The following is a 23,613-nucleotide window of genomic DNA, read 5'->3' as shown; positions in this document are numbered from 1 at the left end:
TCCTCTTACCCATCCTAGTGTGGTTCATTAGCATGACACAGGCTCCTTGTTTTCTCTCTCTTTAATGATACTGTTCTATGAACCAATGCATGTTTTCATTTGGAAAATAAGAAAGCACTGACATGTTATCTGAACTGTGGTTTCTTTAGTGATGCCAAGGGAATAAATACGCTAATTCTGTGCTTTGAGGAATGTATTGGGTAAGGCCCATCACTTCACTGATTTCAGTGGATACTAGGCCCAGGTGAGAAAAAGTTAATATTACACACCTTGGAATATTTCTTTCTGCAAAAGTTTGACTTAGAAAATGGAGAATTTCAGTGACACTTGGATATACTTTTAGATGGTGATTTTCAGATTACATTCTCCCAAGTTTAACTCATCATTTGTTAATTATGATACCTGAAGCAATTGACCTCAAGCTACTGCTTGATTCTTCATAAAAGAAGCAATTACTATGAAAAGCTACCACATAAATCTTGAAATATTCACAAAAATCTTACACGAATATTTTTTCATATAGAAATGAAAGACCGTGTTCTTCACATACACGCAAACATACAAAAAGACATTCCTCGAGGAAATAGTAGTTTCTTGGCACACCAGGGCTTTTACAACAGCAGTTAAATAACAGCAGCAGTGCCAACTGGAAAGAGTTTTCCCTGGCTTTAAAACTGGAACGAAACAACTCTCAACATTTGCAAAACATTCCTTTATTATTAGAAATAAATTATTTGTATAAAAAATTGCATGCGTCAACCATTGCATTTATTTTTAGCACAACCCAGGGCTTCAATCTGGTCAGCCATTACAAGAAACAGACTCATTGTCTTATACAAGTTGAACAATGTGGGACAGGAATGGGAGTTCTCACAGTCACAGAAAAATACTTACAAGAATAACATCAGACATGGTTTATTTCAACAGCATTTTTTTTTTTTCACAAGCTAACATTAGTTTTCCTTTTGTGATTTTTTTTTTAACTGCTCATGAGTAAGCAATACTTTAGCTTGACACTCATTGGTTGTATTATATAAAATGGGTTTCTTCACTTCCTGTTATTGATACTTTTGGCTTGTGGCTACTTTTTGTTCCTTACAAGATTGACTATTGATTTGATTGATTGTAGTCTACAGAGATCTCCAGGAGTGAGTGTTGGTGGTGTCACGTTCATTGTTTAAGATCGCATACCACATTTCTTCATATTGTATCATTTCCCTGTTTCAGATTGAATGATTGCTGTAGCTGATATATGTCGTCTTGGTAGATGAAGCTGTTGAGACAAATTAAGACAAATTATAGTACGGAATAATAAATTAGTTTGTTAAAATGATTTTAAAATTCAAATATTGCAATGACTTTTTATGATATGTGGTCTTTACAACCTGTTATTATTTTAAACAGTGTAGTAGGATTTCAACAATTGTAGAAATAAAAATCAGCAGAATTTTTAATCTGTAAAACCACTAGTCTCATTTATAGTGTAAACATTTAGCAGAAAACTGAAAATGTGAATGCCCTGGTCTTTAATATATTTAGGTGAAATTCAATTTAAATGTGCATTTTGACTAACAGAGGTTTACAATATAAAAAATGAAAGAACAGATGAAATCTCTATCCTGCAAAATGAAAAAATAATTTTTTTTTTACAACCCACGTTAAAGACCTCAATTCTTTGAGTCTGATTTGATGACCAAGAAAGAGATAGTCATTATAATTAGTTGTGCTTTGAGAATGAATATATCTTCCGTTTAAAAATAGTACTTTTAGACTCTAGAAGTGAACACAGTAAAATATCAATGTGTATTGCCAATACATATTTATGGTCTGGTTTCATCCAAAGGATACAAATGGAGATGTTTAAAAAATAAATAAAGACTCAAAGAAGGAAATGAATATTTAATTGTTCTGGTACCAACTTATCATGAACTAAAACCCATTATTGTAAGATTATTAGAAAAATATGAACAAGAAAATATTCTAAGTCAAATTTATATTCATACTTAAATTTCCAGAAATACAAATCTAAATCCAAATAATTACTTTGTGTTTTTGAAAGATGTGATGGAATAAATCTCTGTTTTAAAATTCAAAAGTGATATCCTATTTATTTTTCAGTGGAACTCTGGAATGAATAATCATAAGAAGAAAGAGGAAAAAGTGCAAAACATGTATGTATTTCACTATATAAATCCAATTCAGGGTGAAACAGATTTTTAGAGAATGATTTACTTTTGAACATTGAATAAGGAAGTTGTAAAGTTTCTTCTCTGAAATAATTGGAAATTAGACTCATTCATTGTAGTGTACATGAATACTGGTAATTGACCAGACAAGTTCTTACAGAGACCAGGATCAGACAAAGTCCACAGTGACTAAAATTAATGCAGGTAGCCCAGGAAGTGCTAGCTGTAGAGGTTTTTGCTGTTTTTTTCTTTCATTGAATATTATGAGCTTCATGCCAAAAACAGGTGGGACATACCTGCTTATCTTTCTATGTTGCTCACATTAGGTTATTATTGAGGAACAGTGGATAGGAAGTAGATCTTACACTTTTTTTTTTAATAGATTTTTTTTTTTTTTCTAATCCTGTGTTATCCAGGTTGCCAACTTTATTTCCTACTTTATTTCCTTCATTGTTTTACAAAATTTTTCAATAATTGAGATGGTATAAAGGCTTTGATAGAAAATGTGGTTTGCATATATATATATGTCTATATATACATATACATATGCACACACGTGTAAACACATATTTTTTAAAATTTATTTTTGGCTGCACTGGGTCTTCGTTGCTGCGCGCGGGCTTTCTCTAGTTGTGGCGAGTGGGGGCTACTCTTTGTTGCAGCGCACAGGCTTCTCATTGCGGTGGCTTCTCTTGTTGAGGAGCACGGGTTCTAGGCGTGCGGGCTTCAGTAGTTGTAGCATGTGGGCTCAGTAGTTGTGGTACACGGGCTCAGTTGATCCACAGCACGTGGGATCCTCCCAGACCAGGGATCGAACCCATGTCCCCCGCATTGGCAGGCGGATTCTCAACCACGGCGCCACCAGGGAAACCCTTTTTGTAGATTCCAATGCTGACAATATTATTCATGATATATTCCACTACCATTTTTCCATCTACAATTTGTCCTTTGATTGTTGTCTCTTTGCCAAGCCATTTTTGGAAATGAATCATTGAGCCACCATCTAATGTTATGATGCTCTTTACTTTCTGGCTATCTGATGTGGTTTCATCAATTTCTTTTCCCAGTTTGAAGGAGATCTCAGTATTTTTTTTTTTAAACATCTTTATTGAAGTATAATTGCTTCACAGTGGCGTGTTATTTTCTGTTTTATAACAAAGTGACTCAGCTACACATATACACACGTTCCCATATCTCCTCCCTCCTGCATCTCCCTCCCTCCTACACTCCCCATCCCACGCCCCCAGGTGGTCACAAAGCACTGAGCTGATCTCCCTGTGCTATGCAGCTGCTTCCCACTAGTTATCTATTTTACATTTGGTAGTGTATATATGTCCATGACACTCTCACCCTGTCACATCTCACCCCTCCCGCTCCCCATATCCTCAAGTCCATTCTTTAGTATGTCTGTGTCTTTATTCCCATCTTGCCACTAGGTTCTTCATGACAATTTTTTTTTTTTTAAGATTCCATACTTATGTGTTAGCATATGGTATTTTTCTCTTTCTGACTTACTTCACTTTGTATGACAGACTCTAGGTCCATCCACCTCACTACAAATAACTCAATTTTGTTTCTTTTTATGGCTGAGTAATAGTCCATTGTATATATGTGCCACATCTTCTTTATCCATTCATCTGTCGATGGACACTTAGGTTGCTTCCATGTCCTGGCTATTGTAAATAGAGCTGCAATGAACATTGTGGTACATGACTCTTTTTGAAGTATGGTTTTCTCAGGGTATATGCCCAGTAGTGGGATTGCTGGGTTGTATGGTAGTTCTATTTTTAGTTTTTTAAGGAACCTCCATACTGTTCTCCATAGTGGCTGTATCAGGGTATATGCCCAGTAGTGGGATTGCTGGGTTGTATGGTAGTTCTATTTTTAGTTTTTTAAGGAACCTCCATACTGTTCTCCATAGTGGCTGTATCAATTTACATTCCCACCAACAGTGCAAGAGGGTTCCCTTTTCTCCACAACCTCCCCAGCATTTTTTGTTTGTAGATTTTTTGATGATGGCCATTCTGACCGGTGTGAGATGGTATCTCATTGTAGTTTTGATTTGCATTTCTCTAATGATTAATGATGTTGAGCATTCTTTCATGTGTTTGTTGGCAATCTGTATATCTTCTTTGGAGAAATGTCTATTTAGGTCTTCTGCCCATTTTTGGATTGGGTTCTTTGTTTTTTTGATATTGAGCTGCATGAGCTGCTTGTAAATTTTGGAGATTAATCCTTTGTCAGTTGCTTCATTTGCAAATATTTTCTCCCACTCTGAGGGTTGTCCTTTTGTCTTGTTTATTGTTTCCTTTGCTGTGTAAAAGCTTTTAAGTTTCATGAGGTCCCATTTGCTTATTTTTGTTTTTATTTCCGTTTCTCTAGGAGTTGGGTCAAAAAGGATCTTGCTGTGATTTATGTCATAGAGTGTTCTGCCTATGTTTTCCTCTAAGAGTTTGATAGTGTCTGGCTTTACACTTAGGTCTTTAATCCACTTTGAGTTTATTTTTGTGTATGGTGTCAGGGAGTGTTCTAATTTCATACTTTTACATGTACCTGTCCAATTTTCCCAGCACCACTTATTGAAGAGGCTGTCTTTTCTCCACTGTATATGCTTGCCTCCTTTATCAAAGATAAGGTGACCATATGTGCGTGGGTTTATCTCTGGGCTTTCTATCCTGTTCCATTGATCTATATTTCTGTTTTTGTGCCAGTACCAAACTGTCTTGATTACTGTAGCTTTGTAATATAGTCTGAAGTCAGGGAGCCTGATTCCTCCAGCTCCATTTTTTGTTCTCAAGATTGCTTTGGCTATTCGGGGTCTTTTGTGTCTCCATACAAATTGTGAAATTTTTTGTTCTACTTCTGTGAAAAATGCCTGTGGTAGTTTGATAGGGATTGCATTGAATCTGTAGATTGCTTTGGGTAGTATACTCATTTTCACAATGTTGATTCTTCCAATCCAAGAACATGGTATATCTCTCCATCTATTTGTATCATCTTTGATTTCTTTCATCAGTGTCCTATAATTTTCTGCATACAGGTCTTTTGTCTCCTTAGGTAGGTTTATTCCTAGGTATTTTATTCTTTTTGTTGCAATGGTAAACGGGAGTGTTTTCTTAATTTCACTTTCAGATTTTTCATCATTAGTATATAGGAATGCAAGAGATTTCTGTGCATTAATTTTGTATCCTGCTACTTTACCAAATTCATTGATTAGCTCTAGTAGTTTTCTGGTGGCAGTTTTAGGATTCTCTATGTATAGTATCATGTCATCTGCAAACAGTGACAGCTTTACTTCTTCTTTTCTGATTTGGATTCCTTTTATTTCTTTTTCTTCTCTGATTGCTGTGGCTAACACTTCCAAAACTATGTTGAATAATAGTGGTGAGAGTGGGCAACCTTGTCTTGTTCCTGGTCTTAGTGGAAATGCTTTCAGTTTTTCACCATTGAGGACAACGTTGGCTGTGGGTTTGTCATATATGGCCTTTATTATGTTGAGGAAAGTTCACTCTATGCCTACTTACTGCAGGGCTTTTATCATAAATGGGTGCTGAATTTTGTCAAAGGTTTCTCTGCATCTATTGAGATGATCATATGGTTTTTCTCCTTCAATTTGTTAATATGATGTATCACGTTGATTGATTTGCATATATTGAAGAATCCTTGCATTCCTGGAATAAACCACACTTGATCATGGTGTATAATCCTTTTAATGTGCTGTTGGATTCTGTTTGCTAGTATTTTGTTGAGGATTTTTGCATCTATGTTCATCAGTGATATTGGCCTGTAGTTTTCTTTCTTTGTGACATCTTTGTCTGGTTTTGGTATCAGGGTGATGGTGGCCTCGTAGAATGAGTTGGGGAGTGTTCCTCCCTCTGCAATATTTTGAAAGAGTTTGAGAAGGATAGGTGTTAGCTCTTCTCTAAATGTTTGATAGAATTCCCCTGTGAAGCCATCTGGTCCTGGGCTTTTGTTTGTTGGAAGATTTTTAATCACAGTTTCAATTTCAGTGCTTGTGATTGGTCTGTTCATATTTTCTATTTCTTCCTGGTTCAGTCTCGGCAGTTTGTGCATTTCAAAGAATCTGTCCATTTCTTCCAGGTTGTCCATTTTATTGGCATAGAGTTGCTTGTAGTAATCTCTCATGATCTTTTGTATTTCTGCAGTGTCAGTGGTTACTTCTCCTTTTTCATTTCTAATTCTATTGATTTGAGTCTTCTCCCTTTTTCTCTTGATGAGTCTGGCTAATGGTTTATCAATTTTGTTTATCTTCTCAAAGAACCAGCTTTTAGTTTCATTGATTTTTGCTATTGTTTCCTTCATTTCTTTTTCATTTATTTCTGATCTGATCTTTATAATTTCTTTCCTTCTGCTAGGTTTGTGGTTTTTTTGTTCTTCTTTCTCTAATTGCTTCAGGTGCAAGGTTAGGTTGTTTATTCGAGATGTTTCCTGTTTCTTGAGGTAGGCTTGTATTGCTATAAAGTTCCCTCTTAGCACTGGTTTTGCTGCGTCCCATAGGTTTTGAGTCATCGTGTCTCCATTGTCATTTGTTTCTAGGTATTTTTTGATTTCCCCTTTGATTTCTTCAGTGATCACTTCGTTATTAAGTAGTGTATTGTGTAGCCTCCATGTGTTTGTATTTTTTACAGATCTCTTCCTGTAATTGATATCTAGTCTCATAGTGTTGTGGTCGGAAAAGATACTTGATACGATTTCAATTTTCTTAAATTTACCAAGGCTTGATTTGTGACCCAAGATATGATCTATCCTGGAGAATGTTCCATGAGCACTTGAGAAAAATGTGTATTCTGTTGTTTTTGGGTGGAATGTCCTATAAATATCAATTAAGTCCATATTGTTTAATGTATCATTTAAAGCTTGTGTTTCCTTATTTATTTTCATTTTGGATGATCTGTCCATTGGTGAAAGTGGGGTGTTAAAGTCCCCTACTATGATTGTGTTACTGTCAATTTCCCCTTTTATGGCTGTTAGTATTTGCCTTATGTATTGAGGTGCTCCTATGTTGGGTGCATAAATATTTACAATTGTTATACCTTCCTCTTGGATTGATCCCTTGATCATTATATAGTGTCCTTCTTTGTCTCTTGTAATAGTCTTTATTTTAAAGTCTATTTTGTCTGATACGAGAATTGCTACTCCAGCTTTCTTTTGATTTCCATTTGCATGGAATATCTTTTTCCATCCCCTCACTTTCAGTCTGTATGTGTCTCTAGGTCTGAAGTGGGTCTCTTGTAGACAGCATATATATGGGTCTTGCTTTTGTATCCATTCAGCCAGTCTGTGTCTTTTGGTGGGAGCATTTAACCCATTTACATTTAAGGTAATTATCGATATGTATGTTCCTATTCCCATTTTCTTAAATATTTTGTGTTTGTTATTGTAGGTGTTTTCCTTCTCTTGTGTTTCTTGCCTAGAGAAGTTCCTTTAGCATTTGTTGTAAAGCTGGTTTGGTGGTGCTGAACTCTCTCAGCTTTTGCTTGTCTGTAAAGGTTTTAATTTCTCCATCAAATCTGAATGAGATCCTTGCTGGGTAGAGTAACCTTGGTTGTAGGTTTTTCTCCTTCATGACTTTAAGTATATCCTGCCACTCCCTTCTGGCTTGCGGAGTTTCTGCTGAAAGATCAGCTGTTAACCTTATGGGGATTACCTTGTGTGTTATTTGTTGTTTTTCCCTTGCTGCTTTTAATATGTTTTCTTTATATTTAATTTTTGATAGTTTGATTAATATGTGTCTTGGTGTGTTTCTCCTTGGATTTATCCTGTATGGGACTCTCTGTACTTCCAGGACTTGATTAACTATTTCCTTTCCCATATTCAGGAAGTTTTCAACTATAATCTCTTCAAATATTTTCTCAGTCCCTTTCTTTTTCTCTTCTTCTTCTGGGACCCCTGTAATTCGAATGTTGGCGCGTTTAATGTTGTCCCAGAGGTCTCTGAGACTGTCCTCAGTTCTTTTCATTCTTTTTTCTTTATCCTGCTCTGCAGTAGTTATTTCCACTATTTTATCTTCCAGGTCACTTATCCGTTCTTCTGCCTCAGTTATTCTGCTATTGATCCCGTCTAGAGTATTTTTAATTTCATTTATTGTGGTTTTCATCGTTGCTTGGTTCCTCTTTAGTTCTTCTACATCCTTGTTAAATGTTTCTTGCATTTTGTCTATTCTATTTCCAAGATTTTGGATCATCTTTACTATCATTATTCTGAATTCTTTTTCAGGTAGACTGCCTATTTCCTCTTCATTTGTTAGGTCTGGTGTGTTTTGACCCTGCTCCTTCACCTGTTGTGTGGTTTTTTGTCTTCTCATTTTGCTTATCTTACTGTGTTTGGGGTCTCCTTTTCACAGGCTGCAGGTTCGTAGTTCCCGTTGTTTTTGGTATCTGTCCCCAGTGGCTAAGGTTGGTTCAGTGGGTTGTGTAGGCTTCCTGGTGGAGGGGACTAGTGCCTGTGTTCTGGTGGATGAGGTTGGATCTTGTCTTTCTGGTGGGCACGTCCACGTCTGGTGGTGTGTTTTGGGGTGTCTGTGGCCTTATTATGATTTTAGGCAGCCTCTCTGCTAATGGATGGGGCTGTGCTCCTGTCTTGCTGGTTGTTTGGCATAGGGTGTCCAGCACTGTAACTTGCTGGTCGTTGAGTGAAGCTGGGTCTTGATGTCGAGATGGAGATCTCTGAGAGATTTTTGCCGTTTGGTATTACGTGGAGCTGGGAGGTCTCTTGTGGACCAGTGTCCTGAAGTTGGCTCTCCCACCTCAGAGGCACAGCCCTGATGCCTGGCTGGAGCACCAAGAGCCTTTCATCCACACGGAAAAAAAAGGAAAAGGGGAAAAATTAATATATCCTGCTCCCAAAGTCCATCTCTTGAATTTGGGATGACTCGTTGTCTATTCAGGTATTCAACAGATGCAGGCACATCAAGTTGTTTGTGGAGCTTCAATCCGCTGCTTCTGAGGCTGCTGGGAGAGATTTCCCTTTCTCTTCTTTGTTCGTACAGCTCCCGGGGTTCAGCTTTGGATTTGGACCCGCCTCTGCGTGTAGGTCGCCTGAGGGCGTCTTTTGGGAGGTCTGACGTCTTCTGCCAGTGTTCAGTGGGTGTTCTGTAGGAGCAGTTCCACGTGTAGATGTATTTCTACTGTATCTGTGGGAAGGAAGGTGATCTCCGCGTCTTACTCTTCCGCCATCTTGCCCCTCCTCTCGAGATCTCTTTAATAGATCTTTATTGGAGTATCATTGCTTCACAATACTGTGTTAGTTTCTGTTGTACACCAATAGACTTGGTTTTAAGTTGCATTCTCTTCTCTACAAAATGAGTCAAAAAAAGTCACTGAACCAGGTTATGGGGCCTCAGCTTCATCACTGGTCCACAATCCACAACATTGGGTTTTTTTGAGGATGGAGGCATGGTAGATTTGTGGGGAATGGCTGTGGTCTTAGAGAGTCCATATGGAATGCTACTTTTCTATTTATGCTTCTAAAAGGTAGGGTGTCTGTTACCTTTGGTTTGGTGTGAAGTGAAACACGGTGATTTTTATGGTCTTTATTTTTTTTATTTCTAATTTATATAATGCTCTCATATGCCTCTAAGTATATTCTAAGAAAATAAAATCTGTGCTTCAACTATGCTTTTGAAAGACTTTCATATGATCTTTGTAGACAAGATGGAGAAAAATTATGAGTTAGAAAAACGACCCTTTAAAAGATTGCTCAACTTCCTGCCCTATTCAGTATATTTAACAGTAACTAAAAATGTGAGAAATATCTATCAAATTTGTAGATAGCTAGAAAGAAAAATTATGGCTGTAACAGAGGAACAAGAGCCAAAAGACCTTAACGAAGATGATATTCAGATGTTAATTTTGAAGGATCATTCCAACTTTAAGACTCTAAAGCTCTTTAGAAATTCATATTTCATTTCTTGAACTCTTAGAAGTAACCTCCAGGGAAAAAGATGGTAGAATTCTATTGAGAACTAAGACTATAATTTACAAAAGGAAAGTAATCTTAATTTTTCTGATTAGAAAAATGATGTAAGGCTTTGGAAACATAATTTAATCAACCTTGAAACGATGTGAATGGCAGATATCTTGCAAGAGTCTTCCTTTTTTTCTTCCAAAAAGAAAAAAAGATGGATGCTAAAATAATAGAATTTTTGAATTTTAAGTCTTATCTTTTCTATTAATCACAGACCACTCTAGATTTTGTGGGTTAGCTTCCAGACCACTGCAATAAAGTGAATATCACAATAAAGCAAGTCACATGAAATTTTTTTGTTTCTCAGTGCATATAAAAGTTATGTTTACACTATCCGATAGTCTAAGTGTGTGATAGCATTATGCCTAAAAACACAATGTACATACCTAAATTAGACAAAAAGACTTTATTGCTAAAAAAATGCTAACCATCATCTGACAATGCAGGGTTGCCAGAAATGCTCCCTTTTGAAAAAAATGCAGTATCTGGGAAATGAAATAGAGTGAAGCACAGTAGAACGAGGTATGTCTGCATATTTTCATGGCAGCAGTGATACTTTTACCTTTATCCCAGAAGTGTCACAGAACAAAAGGGATCAGAGATGTACATATAAGCTAATGTAATACTTCTGCTGATGATGAATATGCTTATGTGAAAATCAGGCTTGAATACATCAACAATGAATTTCCTGTGCACACCACACTGTGTTCATAAGCTAGAGAAAGCAGATCTACCTCCAGAAGCAGCTGTTTTCATGAATTATGCATGAATAGAGCTTAAGGAATACCATGTTACAGCATTCGTTAATTGGGTACCATTGATAAAATTCATATATATCAACTTTGTTTCTAACTCTCTTTCCACACTTTTATGAAACAACACTTGACCTTTTTATGTGTGCAATGTAGTATTCTGCAAATTCAGTCATTAACATGGACTCATTTGGTCTCCCTTCCAGCTTCACATTACTTTTATTTATTCTCTGTACCATTAGAAGCTTTCCTTAAATATGTGATCAGAATTTCTGGCATTAACAAGTCATCTTTAAGATGAAATTTCTAAGAATGATGGACTTGTAGAACTCCATGGCTATGAAAGAAAAACATTGCATGCATATCATGAATACAGTTAATTGGTCAGAAAAAAAATCCCGACTGTAGCATAGTAGCCATAATTATCAAAATCCTCCACATATTAAAAAAAGGGAGGGACTTCCCTGGCGGTCCAGTGGTTAAGACTTCGCCTTCCAATGCAGGGAGTGTTCGATCTCTGGTGGAGGAGCTAAGATCCCACATGCCTTGGGGCCAATAAACCAAAACATAAAACAGAAGCAATATTGTAACAAATTCGATACAGACTTTTCAAAAAATGGTCCACATCAAAAAAAAAAAAAGTCTTTAAAAAAGGGGATGCTAAAACAATAGTTTTTGAATTTTGCCTTCTCTTTTTTGTTACAGACCAATCTATATTTTCATGGGAGCAATGATACATTTACCTTTATACAGTGATTTATAGTTTACAAAACACTGTCCTGTACGTCATTGTCAAGTCATTGTAGTAATGGTGATTTATCAAAAGTCTGGTAGCAGAAACTATGAGAATGCGGCAACATGGATACTGTTCCAGTGGATTAACTAGTCCCGGTTTGATTGAGAATAGGCTCCACCGGTTTTGAAAGGAGGTATTTTAAATCTGAGGAGGCAAGGTACTAGTTACAGAGAGTTGAATGGCAAAAGGTTTTCCAATATTCAATTATACTTCTAAAGACATAAGACACACTTTTAGAAGAAAAATATTGCATTTAATTTAGGGAGTTTGTGATTTTGGAAGACTTTTTACTTTTCCCATTCAAACCACTGGTGCATGTGGTAAAGGGAACAGGCACACAAGGGGTCCATTGTAGCTAGTCCTTAAGTGAACAAAGGTTAACAGTGGTTACCAGGAGTGGGATTGCAGAAGGATGGGTGAAGATTTCCTACTCTGTCTCTCCTGAATGTGTAAACTATAATCACTTTATCTGAGCCTAATTTATTCAATCCAAACCACTCCTGTAAAAGATGAATACTACAGTAAAATCCCCAAAGTACAATTTAACCTTCTTTGAGGTCATAATTGACTTTATCTTGTTTCACCTTCTTAACTTTCTTTTATCTTCCAAAAGTGAGCATTCATCTCCTCCAAAATATTATAGGCTTAGCCACCATACAGCCTTCACATTTGTAATCTTTCATTCTTATTTTCAGAGAAAAGAGGGAAACGTACACATGCTATGAAATTTCCATTTCAACATCAACAGAAAATAATAAAAGGAAAACAAAATGTATGAGACATTTCTATAGCATGGGATTAGTCTTTATCAATACAGCAAATTTTCCCTTCAGGGAACTGACTTATTTTTTAAAGGGGTGGAAAAAGTTTATTAATTTTTTTCCTTACCACATTTCAGAGGTGAGTCCAGGATAACTGGTATTTATTTCAGTGTACATTTGGTTGTTTCCATTTGCAACCATATTATGTAAGGTTTTCTGGATTGCTGCTAAAAACCAAGTACAACTATAGACTCTGGTGAGTCATACTGAGAAGTGCCAGTGTTCAAAGTGTATCACTGGCCAACAGTAGTTTATTGGCATCCTATAATAGGTTTTAACTTCCTGCACTGATGCTTTCAAGGCAGAAAAAACAAATAAAATTCTGCCCTGAAATCACAAGCATTCTACTCTGATGCCCTTGAAAGTAGTTACAGCACAACTTTTGCTAGGAGCCCAGATAGCCCCACTATTAGTCAATTGCTTATCTATAATCAGAGATGATTATAACAATTTGATACCAAAACCCATCCTTATTGTGCCTTCTCTTGCACTTCCTCAAGATTTCATGTTTGCAGAAGGGTGAATATGTGGGGAATGTCTGTGAAATTCTTAAAAGGCTTCTTTCTCTACGAGTAACTAAATTTGATATTCACGAGCTGAAGGTCATCTTCCTAGAGGACCTGGCCAGTCATTCCAAGAAGTCTGATAGTAATTGAAGCCAATAAGTTTAATTAATCAATACTTATCTTCTAAGGATAATTCTGCATATGGGGCATTAGAGTAGACAGTGTTCATCTGAAACTCTTGATGCAAGGGAAGGTTTGTGAATCTAGTGAAGACTATAAGTTGTTATAATAATTAAATCAGATAAAGTCATCTCAGTCTTCTCTGTATTTCATGTCAAAAGTACAGAGAAAAGGAGATACAGCCTCCTGGCAGAATCCGAGAGGAAGAGGGTATTTTTGCATAGGGTTTTATCCTTAATTATTAAATGCCTGTGTTATATTCCCAAAAGACAGGAAGCCACTCTAACACAAGGACCTTAGCTTTTTTTTTTTTTCTTTTTGAACCATCTACAGAACCTCGTAATGTCTAGGTTATACACACACACACACACACACACACACACACACACACATATAAATTTTTTTCACTGTATTCAGCTTTCTGGTATTTTGCAATACACACCTTCAATCTATTTGCTACTCTTCCATAGAGTCCAAGATGGACTTGAACAGCTCAGTTAAATTCTACTGGCTTAGTTTGGTACCAGTATGTTGTTATGTGCTTCTTCAGGGATGATTATAGAGAAGATAATAGGTGAGGAAAGGAAAAGTGGAGTGGTGGCTGTAGAAGGGGTCCTGTTTTCAGGGTCATGAGGCTTTCAGAGAAGAGCTCTAATTATCTTAATATATCCAAGAAGGGAAGTCAAGGGAAACCAAAGAAGGGGATCACTTTGGGGAAACAAATATAGACTATGACTTAACCTAACATGTTGGCTAGCTAGTTTTCTCATTTCCCTAAATATCTGAATAACGTATCATTTATTTGTGTAAGATCTTTGGTAGCATGCTTCATAAATACTAGTTAACTATTAATTCTGTGAAGAGCGACCAGTATTGAACTGACAAAGATTGGAGAGTAGCTCCTAAGAGCTAAAGGATAATTTTATAAATGGAGCATAGTTCCAAGCTTCAAGCTCTGTAGTGCCTCAAAAGAGAGACCTGAGTGTCACACTTTGTAAAAGACGTTTCGTGTTTATGTTCATGCTCTGGAGAGGAGCCACTTGCCTTGAAATCGTTTGGTTCTAACCAAATGGTTCTAACTGCTGTGATGGTCTCATGGTGTGCGAGTACCACCAGGCCCCTGGAACCACGTAGCACAGTCCCCAAGACCAGTAGAAGAATGTTCAACGTACATCTCTCAGGAAGTGCTCCCACTCTTGACCATCGGAAAGTCTACGGATGACTTACTGTTGGTTTCAAGACTCTCACAGAGTTCGCTTTTCACCTCGCCATTTGGTCTGTCATTTCCTTTTTGGATCAGTTTGCTTTGCACGGTGGCAGCTGTCACCACAGCTTTGAAGCTCCTCTTGCGTTTTTGAACATTCTGCTCTGGATGAAAAATTATAATATAAACCTTGGGCATGTAGAGCATGCCCAGAGACACCGAAGCACTTAAACTCATGGAGACAGTAAGTGTTGTTGTCTGGATGTACATCTGAGGAAGGAAAAAAAACATAGAATCAATGTTGGTAAGCCTGACCTAAGATAAAGCAAATAATATAACCGTTTTCTGAAATTATTCCAGCTTCTCTGCTAACGGTGCATTAGAAGGTACTTATTAAAACTGCCCTTAATTATAGTCAAACATTCCTTTATCCCCACCTACAAATGTGGGTAAAGTTGTAGTGTTTATGAAGCCCAATTTTTTAAAACAAAAACAAACAAGTAAGCTGATGGAGCTTAGTTTCCTCTTTAGATTATAATTAAGCATATATAAGGAAGGGAGCAAAATCAGTCTAGCAAAAGACTAACATTTTATGTCACACAAACCTTATTCAGGGAGGTATCACAAGGTCAAATGTTATTCTTTCAACAGTAAACCTAACCTAGAAGGTAAATTATATATAGTGGAAATAGAGTGGTAGTGAAATAGTTCAGATCATCACTATTGCACACCATTGCTTGAATAATGCGAGTGTTTGCATCTTCACATAATTCCTTAATTCCAGCTTCCAAACCTGATAAATCACAAGCATGCCATAAGGACTTGATATTTTTTAAGAGCCCCCCTAAAGGATAATTCCAGAGGGTTTCTAGATGATTGCATCAGATCAAAATAAATGTGGGTACTTTTAGAAAATACGTAAGACTTCCTCCTTCCAAGATTGAAATATGCCCTTTGGGGATGGGTCCTGACATCTGCATTTTGAAAAATTCTCCCCCTGTGCTCATTCCTTATCCTTATTTCACTGAAATTGACTGCTCTGGTACTTACAAAGAGAAGTCCCTCTGGAAGATTTTTCTTTCTGCAATCTAGAGGTTAATGAACTGAAAAAGTCAAACCTAAAATCACTGCTTTAGCTTTTTTCATTATGTTATGAAAACAAACATGACAGTATTTTAATCTTTTTTCTTCCCCAATGTTATTGAGGTATAATCAAAAAATAGAAATTGTATATATTTAAGGTTTTATCAAAACTTGATGTTTTGATAAACATATATTATGAAATGATCATCTCAATCAAGTTAATTAACATGTCCATCACATAGTAACCATTTTATTTCTTTCATTCTTTTATTTTCTTTTATTTTTTTGCGGTGAGAATGCTTAAGATCTCCTCTCTTCACAAATTTCAAGTAAACAATACATTATTGTTAACTGTAGTCACATATTCATCTTGCATAACTGGAAGTTTGTACCTTTTGACCAATATCTCCCCAGTTCCCCTTCCCCCTGCCCCTGGTAACCACTATTCTGCTCTCTGCTTCTATGAGTCTGACTATTTTAGATTCCACACATAAGTAAGATCATGCAGTATTTGTCTTTCTGTATCTGGCTAATTTCACTTAGTATAATGTCCTCCAGGTTCATCCATGTTGTCACAAATGGCAGGATTTCCTTTTTTTTTTAAAGAGTCAATAATATTCCATTGTATGAATATTTCACCTCTTTAAAAATAAAACCTTTGATCTGTTTACATTTTTCATGTCCTGAGCCCAAAATATAATTTCTCCCAAATAACTTGGAATACTGAGGTTACAAGGTAGCCATGTTTTAAGATGATGAAGAGATCCCTTTATCATCTCCATGATCTTCATTAATGTGTCTGTTCATTCTAATGATACCTCTGAAAATGTAAAGTTGTCAGATTGCATCCAGCAATCCCCAAACTAATTGTGTCCTTTTTCATAAAGACTCGAAATATATTTACCTTCAAGAGTAAATACCTGAATCAGCCTTATGGCTTCCTTTTCCTAGGGGAGACTGTTTCTCTTAACAGATGACAAAGCCTTGAGGTGAGAAACTGTCTGAAACATGAAGAGAACTTCAGGCTCTAGTAAAAAGACTGTCCTTATCTGAGAAATCATATCCTGTGGATTACTGAGTTTACTGTTCAATTTGTCTACCACTAAGGCTGTCCTTTGCTTAAGACCCTATCGTGAGTATGGGAACACCCTTCAACAAGGTGATATTTAGGATCGATTTGTTTCAAAGTTCACCTCCTCCAGGAAGTCCTCCATGATAAATCTTGATTATAATGTCCTTATTTTACTTCTAAGCACTAGTGCATTAAAAAATAAATACAATGGAGCACTTGCTAATGTGTAACTATGTGATTATAATAATTTATATGAACTTTGTAATAATTCATAAAAAATGCACAACCAGGGTATAAACTTCCCTAGCGTCTATAATCTACATTTTTTCTTATATACCTCTAAGAAATCACACAATACTTACTCAGATACCGCTCATTATTTTTAAGTATATGAAGATCTTCAAGAAACCCTTAATTTACACAAATCATACAGAATATGCTTTCCATAATTTTCCACTCTGTCAAATGGACATCAGGGTTGATGACATTTTAAGTAAGAAACACAAAGAGATGAGGTATGAATCCAGACTCTAGGTTGGACTCATGCATACCAGCCTCAGTAGAGATGTGATTCAAATACATCCCTCGGCAAAGTGATAAATTACTACATGTCATGACCTCTCAGGCTACTTGCCAACAAGTGAAAATTCATGTTAAATTTGAGAGAACTAATCTACTACAGTTAAGAAGGTCCTGATAAAATGTGAATATGTGCCTTTAAACCACACAAACCTCCCTAAGCTTTGCCACCTAGTTTTAAGCAACTTATTATTATGAATACTCATAAGCTTGTCATGCGATAGTTAATCCTCTTTGAATTCCTGCTTATTCTCCAGCTAGCATTGCTGCAGAAAGGCTATGCAGAAAATGGGCTGTGGAGAAAGGATGTAATGATAAGGAAAGGATAGAGCCAAATGCAAACCACACATAAATATTCCAAAGCCACTCAAATAGGTAACCATCAGTTTTGTCCCAGTCAGACCCAGCCAAGTCACTTTAACTTAAAAAACAAACAAAAACCAAACAAAAACCCTCCAGAGGTATAGCCATGAAATGATGGGAACATCCACATTGATTAGTTGGATTCTTTTTATATGTCTTAACCTGTTGGTCTTGCTAAAACATATAATACTAGTCAAATAATTCATAAATACCTTTCTAGTTTGAAAATCTTATAAATTTTATCCACTACCATAAATATGTGATAATTTTCTCCCCTTATTCAGAATAATTTCTATAGTATATAGTAAACTTGATTTTGTTAAATATTAAGCATGAAGAAGATTCTGGAATGCTAGTTTCCACATTAAATATATTACTGTAGTCTATCTTTTTAGCAACCCAACTCAAAAGAAGATGTAATAAACATAGACATTAGGATTAAACAGTACTATGCTTAGTGTTCCAAGCCCTCCATTAGACACTATGCTTGCAAATTACAGCATAATGCTGATCTTCCTTATGTGCTCTCTTACAACAGCTTCTGAAAAATTTTAATGTGGGTTTAATATATGAAAAACATCTATACAGTCTACGGCCATACCACCCTGAACACGCCCTGTCTCGTCTGATCTCGGAAGCTAAGCAGGGTCGGGCCTGGTTAGTACTTGGATGGGAAAAAGCATCTATAAAAAAATCATACCCTAAAATCTAAAACCTTACAGTGGCCAAGGCTGTGTTACAGGACTTCAGACTGTGAGTAGACTGAGTTTTTGAACTTCCTCTTTGAATATTTAATGAAATAAAAATGTCGTATATATTAAAACCTCAATGAAAACAATAAGAGCAAAATAAGCAAAGAAATGAAATGCCACCTACTGTCCTTCTAGAGAAGTTAATTTCTTAGCATCATGGATTATAGGATTTTCAGTATCTCCCATATTTAAGAAGAAATGGAAAGATTATATTAAAAGATTGAAAATGAGCACTTGTTTCCAAAAAACTCATGGATTTTTTTTTATACCTGTTGAATATTCTAATTACTTGAACCACGTAAGGAAGAAACATGTTCAAGCAGACCTGAGCTTGAATTCCAGCACCGCCACTTAAAATTCTTTTTAAAGATAAAGAAGTTTACAGAGAAACTCTGGAGTTGCCTTGTGGGTGGTAAAAGCCCCTAGTCGACCCACCAGGTGACAATCTGAACTCTAATAAAACTTCCCTGGCAATTGAACTGCTGTGAGATCTTATTTTCCTCTCTGACCTTTAATTTCTTCCCTATGAAATGGGGGAAAATAATACTTTTTTCATAGAAGGGTTATAGGTGGAATGACATAATCTTTATAAAATGTCTCAAAGGTACAAAAGAGTAGTAGCTCAACAAAGGTTATTTTCCCTACAACTTTGAATCTAAAAGGCTGCCAACGAAGCATCCTTCCAGGTATATAGAATAAGAGAGGGGCCTATGAGCCAGTTATCCAAAGTTGACAGTTTAGTGAAGAGCTGACAGCCCTGCTCTCACTATATGATGTCCCGGAAAATGCTTTTGTAATCTTACTTCAAAATAGGCAGAATAAGATTTTGCCCAAAAGCCAACTCCTGTTTGCTGGTAGGGAATAGAATAGTGCACTGGTTCTCTGTAACAAAGTTGCAGTTCACCAGAATGCTGTAACTATATTAGGAGGAAACTATATTAACTCCCTATAACCAACATAAATCCACTGAGAGATGCTGACAGTGGTACTGGATATATTAATGTAACCTTCTTTTTTCCATCCTTCTTTCATGCCCCACCCTCTGCCCCTTGTCACTCCAAAATATTAGTACCTGGAGGAAGAGGAGTGTCTTTTGTATTATGTCCATTGATAGCCTGTCACTTCCTCTGCCTCCACAGTCCCTGGACATTTTGAAGCTGAAGCAGTCACATGTAGTGAAGCAGACTTAAATGATCTCTGGCTAAGCCAGGGAGGAGATGGCACAATGGAGCATATTAACATGACATCTTTTCTGGGACCTATTACAGCTTCCTCTTCATTCTCTGCAGGAGTCATTTGTGCACATCCAGGGTCTACTGAATGTAGGTCTTGGCCTGGAATCACTCAAGACTCTAGGAAGAGTAAGGAGGGAGGAGATTATATTACTCCAGGAGAAAGGTCAGTCTTTTACTTTCAACCAGCTGCCTGCACACAGAACTCTACAGATATCCAAGCTGGTGAGTTTTCAACCCTTAAGTAACCAATGTAACCTGTTAAGAAACCTAACACCCCAAACGGGTTTGTGCCATGTGATAAGAAACAGATTATTTATTCCTGAATATTTCTGCCTTGCCCTGGATGGTTGGTTTCATCTCACTTTTTGCTGCAGTCAGCCAGGTCCTGTTTGGCTGCTTCACACAGTATGACCAGTGAGAAAGCTACGTTTACACTTAAAGCCTGCCTTTGCCTTTCTCTACTTCTGTTATCTACTCCCTCATCTGTGTGTCCGCCAAAGTGGCACCTGCCTCCACAAATGGATTTTCTGCTTTTCAGAAGGGCTTCAGCCAATGGATTTCAAAATCTCATTAATTACTAGAAGTGATTAAAACAATTTTTTTTTTAAAGATGGAGAAGTTTACAAAGAAACTCTGGAGTTGCCCTGTGGGTGGTAAAAGCCTCAAATCAACCTATCATGAAACAATCCAAACTAATAAAACTCCTCTTGCAATGCGACACCAGAGGCGATAACACCCCCCCCCACCAGCTCTTTGGATTGAGCCTGGATACTAATGGACCATCCCAAGTCCATATCAAATATTTCATTATTGTTTCTGTTTTGTCGAGTTCAAATACCTTGCTGGCTTCTCCTTCTCAGTCAGTTCTGAGGGATCCTCCTCATTCTCTCTAACATCTTTACCTTGAAGTATCCCAGACCTCAGTCCTTGGATATCTATATCTGTCTGTCTGTCTGTCTGTCTGTCTATCTATCTATCTATCTATCTATCTATCTATCTATCTATCTATCTATCTATCTATCTGGACACATTACTCTCTTGATGATAACATTCAGAATTATGGCCTTAAAGCAGGACCAGCTTTCTGGGTGCACTGCCTGTACACAGGGTCCTTCACTCAGAAAGGCCTCACACTTGGTTTAATGTTCTGCTGTCAGGGTTTTGAAATTCTCAATAATTTTTGAATACGGAAGCCTACATTTTCATTTTTCATTGGGCCGCACAAGTTATGTAGGTAGCCCTGCCTTAAAAACTATATGCTGACTAATTCCAGGCTTCCCTCAGGAAACTCAGTTGCCTTCTGGGTAGCTCCCCTTGGATGTCAGACATATACGATCCAAAACTAACAAGCATCTGAATCCCATCTTCATTCCTAAACTTCTTCTTCCAATGGTCTTCCTTGTCTTAATTCCATCTTTCCAGTTGTTGGGATGAAAACAAAGGGAAATTGTCCTTGACTCTTCTCTTACACTCTATCTGTGACTGAATCCTGTAGACTCTACTTCCAAAATTTGTTCACATATGTCATTTTCCACTTCCCCCACTGGTACTGCATTGGTCCTAGCCAACATCATCTCTTATTTGGATTTTCACTATAGATGTCCTGTTGACATCTATACGTTTCTCCTCTTCTGCTCTTATTCTCTTCTATCTGATCATCTGATTGATTTTTAACACAAGTAGCTAGAATTTAATCCCATTATTCATAAATTGGGTTCAGTCACCCCTACCCTCAAAACTCTACAATGACTTCACATTGATGGTGCCCCTGTAATGGCCTACAAGGTCCTCTGAGCTGATCTGGCTTTACTCTTTCCCTCATTCATTCTCTTCCCATCACACTGGCCTCCTGGCTAATCTTAGAAGATACCAAGCATGCTTCTGCTTTGGGGCTTTGATATTTGATGAACTGCCCCTTCACTTCATTCAGGAAGTGTTCCTTTCTGAACGGTTCTTTCTCAATGAGACCCCTTCCTAAACATGGAGTTAAAAATTTTACCCTCACCCCTCCACCTGCCTTTATTTCCCCAGCTTTATTTCACTCCTCAGCATCTATTTTCTAGCATAAAAGTCTATATATTTTACTAATTTACATATTGTCTCTTTCCCTTACCTAGAATAAAAATTCCATGAGTCCAGGGATTTTTACCTGTTTTGTTCACTGCTATAAACTCAACACCTAGAATATTGCCTGAATACATGAATTTTCTGGTCTTTGAGGCAGTGTGGATCCTTACTCTTGAATTTGACATTTAAAGGAAATAACCCGTGTAGTTTCAAGAGGAAAACAATAAATCAGATTCTAAAGCTAGACAGTATATTAAAATTTGAGGGCCCCATACCCCTTCAAATCAATACCCAGGCTGGGACAGAAACTCTTGGATAGATAAACATGATGATCATTTTTTTTTGGCCTTGCCGCATGGCATGTGGGATCTTAGTTCCCGGACCAGGGATCGAACCCACGCCCCCTGCAGTGGAAGCGAGGAGTCTTAACCACTGGATATCCAGGGAATTCCCAACATGATGACCTTTTAAACTATAAATATGACAATTAAAAGTCAATGGCCTCCACTTGGGAACATGAGAGCTCTGGGCTCTGCCCTGCATCCCTCCCCCACTTAAGAAATGTACAACTGAGGATAAGGCACTCACACGGTTTATAAACGTCCATAGACTTAACTAAATGCATTTAAGGAGGCAATGTATGTAAGATACTGGCACAGCACCTGGCATACAGTAATCAATAAACAGTAGCTATTGCTGTTATTAGTTAGCCTTGATTTTACTCTCTCTGAACCCTCCTCCATTCCTCACACAGTAAAGACACAACAGTACTGCTCTCTCAACATCAGCCACACCTTTTTAAGCCTTTTTGATAAGGAACACGCACACATACAACTATAGGCACAAAATATTTGTTCATAAGGAAATATATTTTATGCTTGTAGGAAACACATTCAAAGTGTCATAGTCTAGTATCATTCTGGAAAAAAATCACAATCCTGAGTGTCTCTCCTGTCAGGTAGAAATTGTAGGGTTGCTGACCCATCGGCAGGTCAGAGACATTACATTGTGTTTTCATTAGTGGAGATGGAGATGGGTTTGCTCTGATCCATTTGCTGTCTCCCTTTCGGCCCCTTTTAGCCGGGACACATGTTAGCAAAATGAAGAGTCAAACCAAAGGGCGAAGACTATGGATGCAGAACTGGGCTGGTTCACATTCATGTCTGAATCCTTAACCTTGGACTTAATTGAGAATGGTGGAAACCAGCTTCAGGGAATAATAAAGCATACACCAATAAGTGAACTATCAGCTTTGCTAAGGGTAGGAAAGGACAAGTGTAAGGAAGCTCAAGATCCTCTAAAGGTGGCAGGACAGATATTAGATTTATAATGAGTATTTATAATTAAATATACATGATATTTAATATTTGGACCAGTAAATAAATTTTCTATTAAAGCCCGATAGACATTTCTTAAAGTAGATGTTTTAAAGTAGAGCATTATTAAATAAAATGTAGTCTTTAGTTTTCAATTATCCTCCATAAGTATTATTTATAGAAACATAATAAAAAAACAGTGTCTCAAACAATGGTGCTATATTTTCGACTGTGACATGTGCAAATGAATATGAAACATCTGCTTGTTGACTGCTTATCGGTTCCTCCTTTACATGTTGTTTTTCCTCCATGTTTCCCTCCATGGATTCCTGCTTCCATGCCTCCTTTTAGCCCTTTATCATTTTTCAACAGTATGGTCAAAACTAAGAATAAGAGTAATGGAGATACCTTTAATTATTATAATTTTAAAAGTATTTATTTGAACAGATACAAAATATAATAGAATAGTTACATGAAGAGACCAAATAAAAGTGAAAAATTTTTTAGAAATAAGAAAAGGAAAAGAAACAATTATTACAAGAACAAAATTTATCTAAGAACTGTGTAATTACACACACACACATGCACACACACACACAGACGGTCCCCAACTTAGGATGGTTTGATTTAGAATTTTTTGACTTCGTGATTGTGAAAAAGTGATACTCAATAAGTAGAAGCCATCCTTCAAATTTTGAAATTTGGTCTTGCCCAG

At 36.9% G+C, this 23,613-nt stretch overlaps 1 protein-coding gene across 2 annotated transcripts in view; it reads right to left on the bottom strand.

Moving 5' to 3' along the window:
- Nucleotides 1-1,200: 1,200 nt before the first annotated feature.
- The window catches only part of GRM8 (glutamate metabotropic receptor 8), a 797,285-nt gene continuing 774,872 nt past the window's right edge, over nt 1,201-23,613 (bottom strand). The window contains exons 9-11 of one of the 2 annotated variants that reach the window (XM_057550586.1): nt 14,455-14,701; nt 13,515-13,563; nt 1,201-1,273 (exon numbers count right to left, since the gene is read on the bottom strand). In XM_057550586.1, coding sequence (XP_057406569.1) covers nt 1,201-1,273; nt 13,515-13,563; nt 14,455-14,701 — 369 coding nt within the window. Of the gene's footprint in view, nt 1,274-13,514; nt 13,564-14,404; nt 14,702-23,613 lie in introns of those variants that run through there. The other variant, XM_028165220.2, reaches the window with a different exon arrangement.

This window comes from Balaenoptera acutorostrata, chromosome 7 (genome assembly GCF_949987535.1).
Source record: "Balaenoptera acutorostrata chromosome 7, mBalAcu1.1, whole genome shotgun sequence".
In the NCBI taxonomy this organism is placed as follows: Eukaryota; Metazoa; Chordata; class Mammalia; order Artiodactyla; family Balaenopteridae; genus Balaenoptera; species Balaenoptera acutorostrata.
This window is presented reverse-complemented; position numbering and strand designations above follow the sequence as displayed.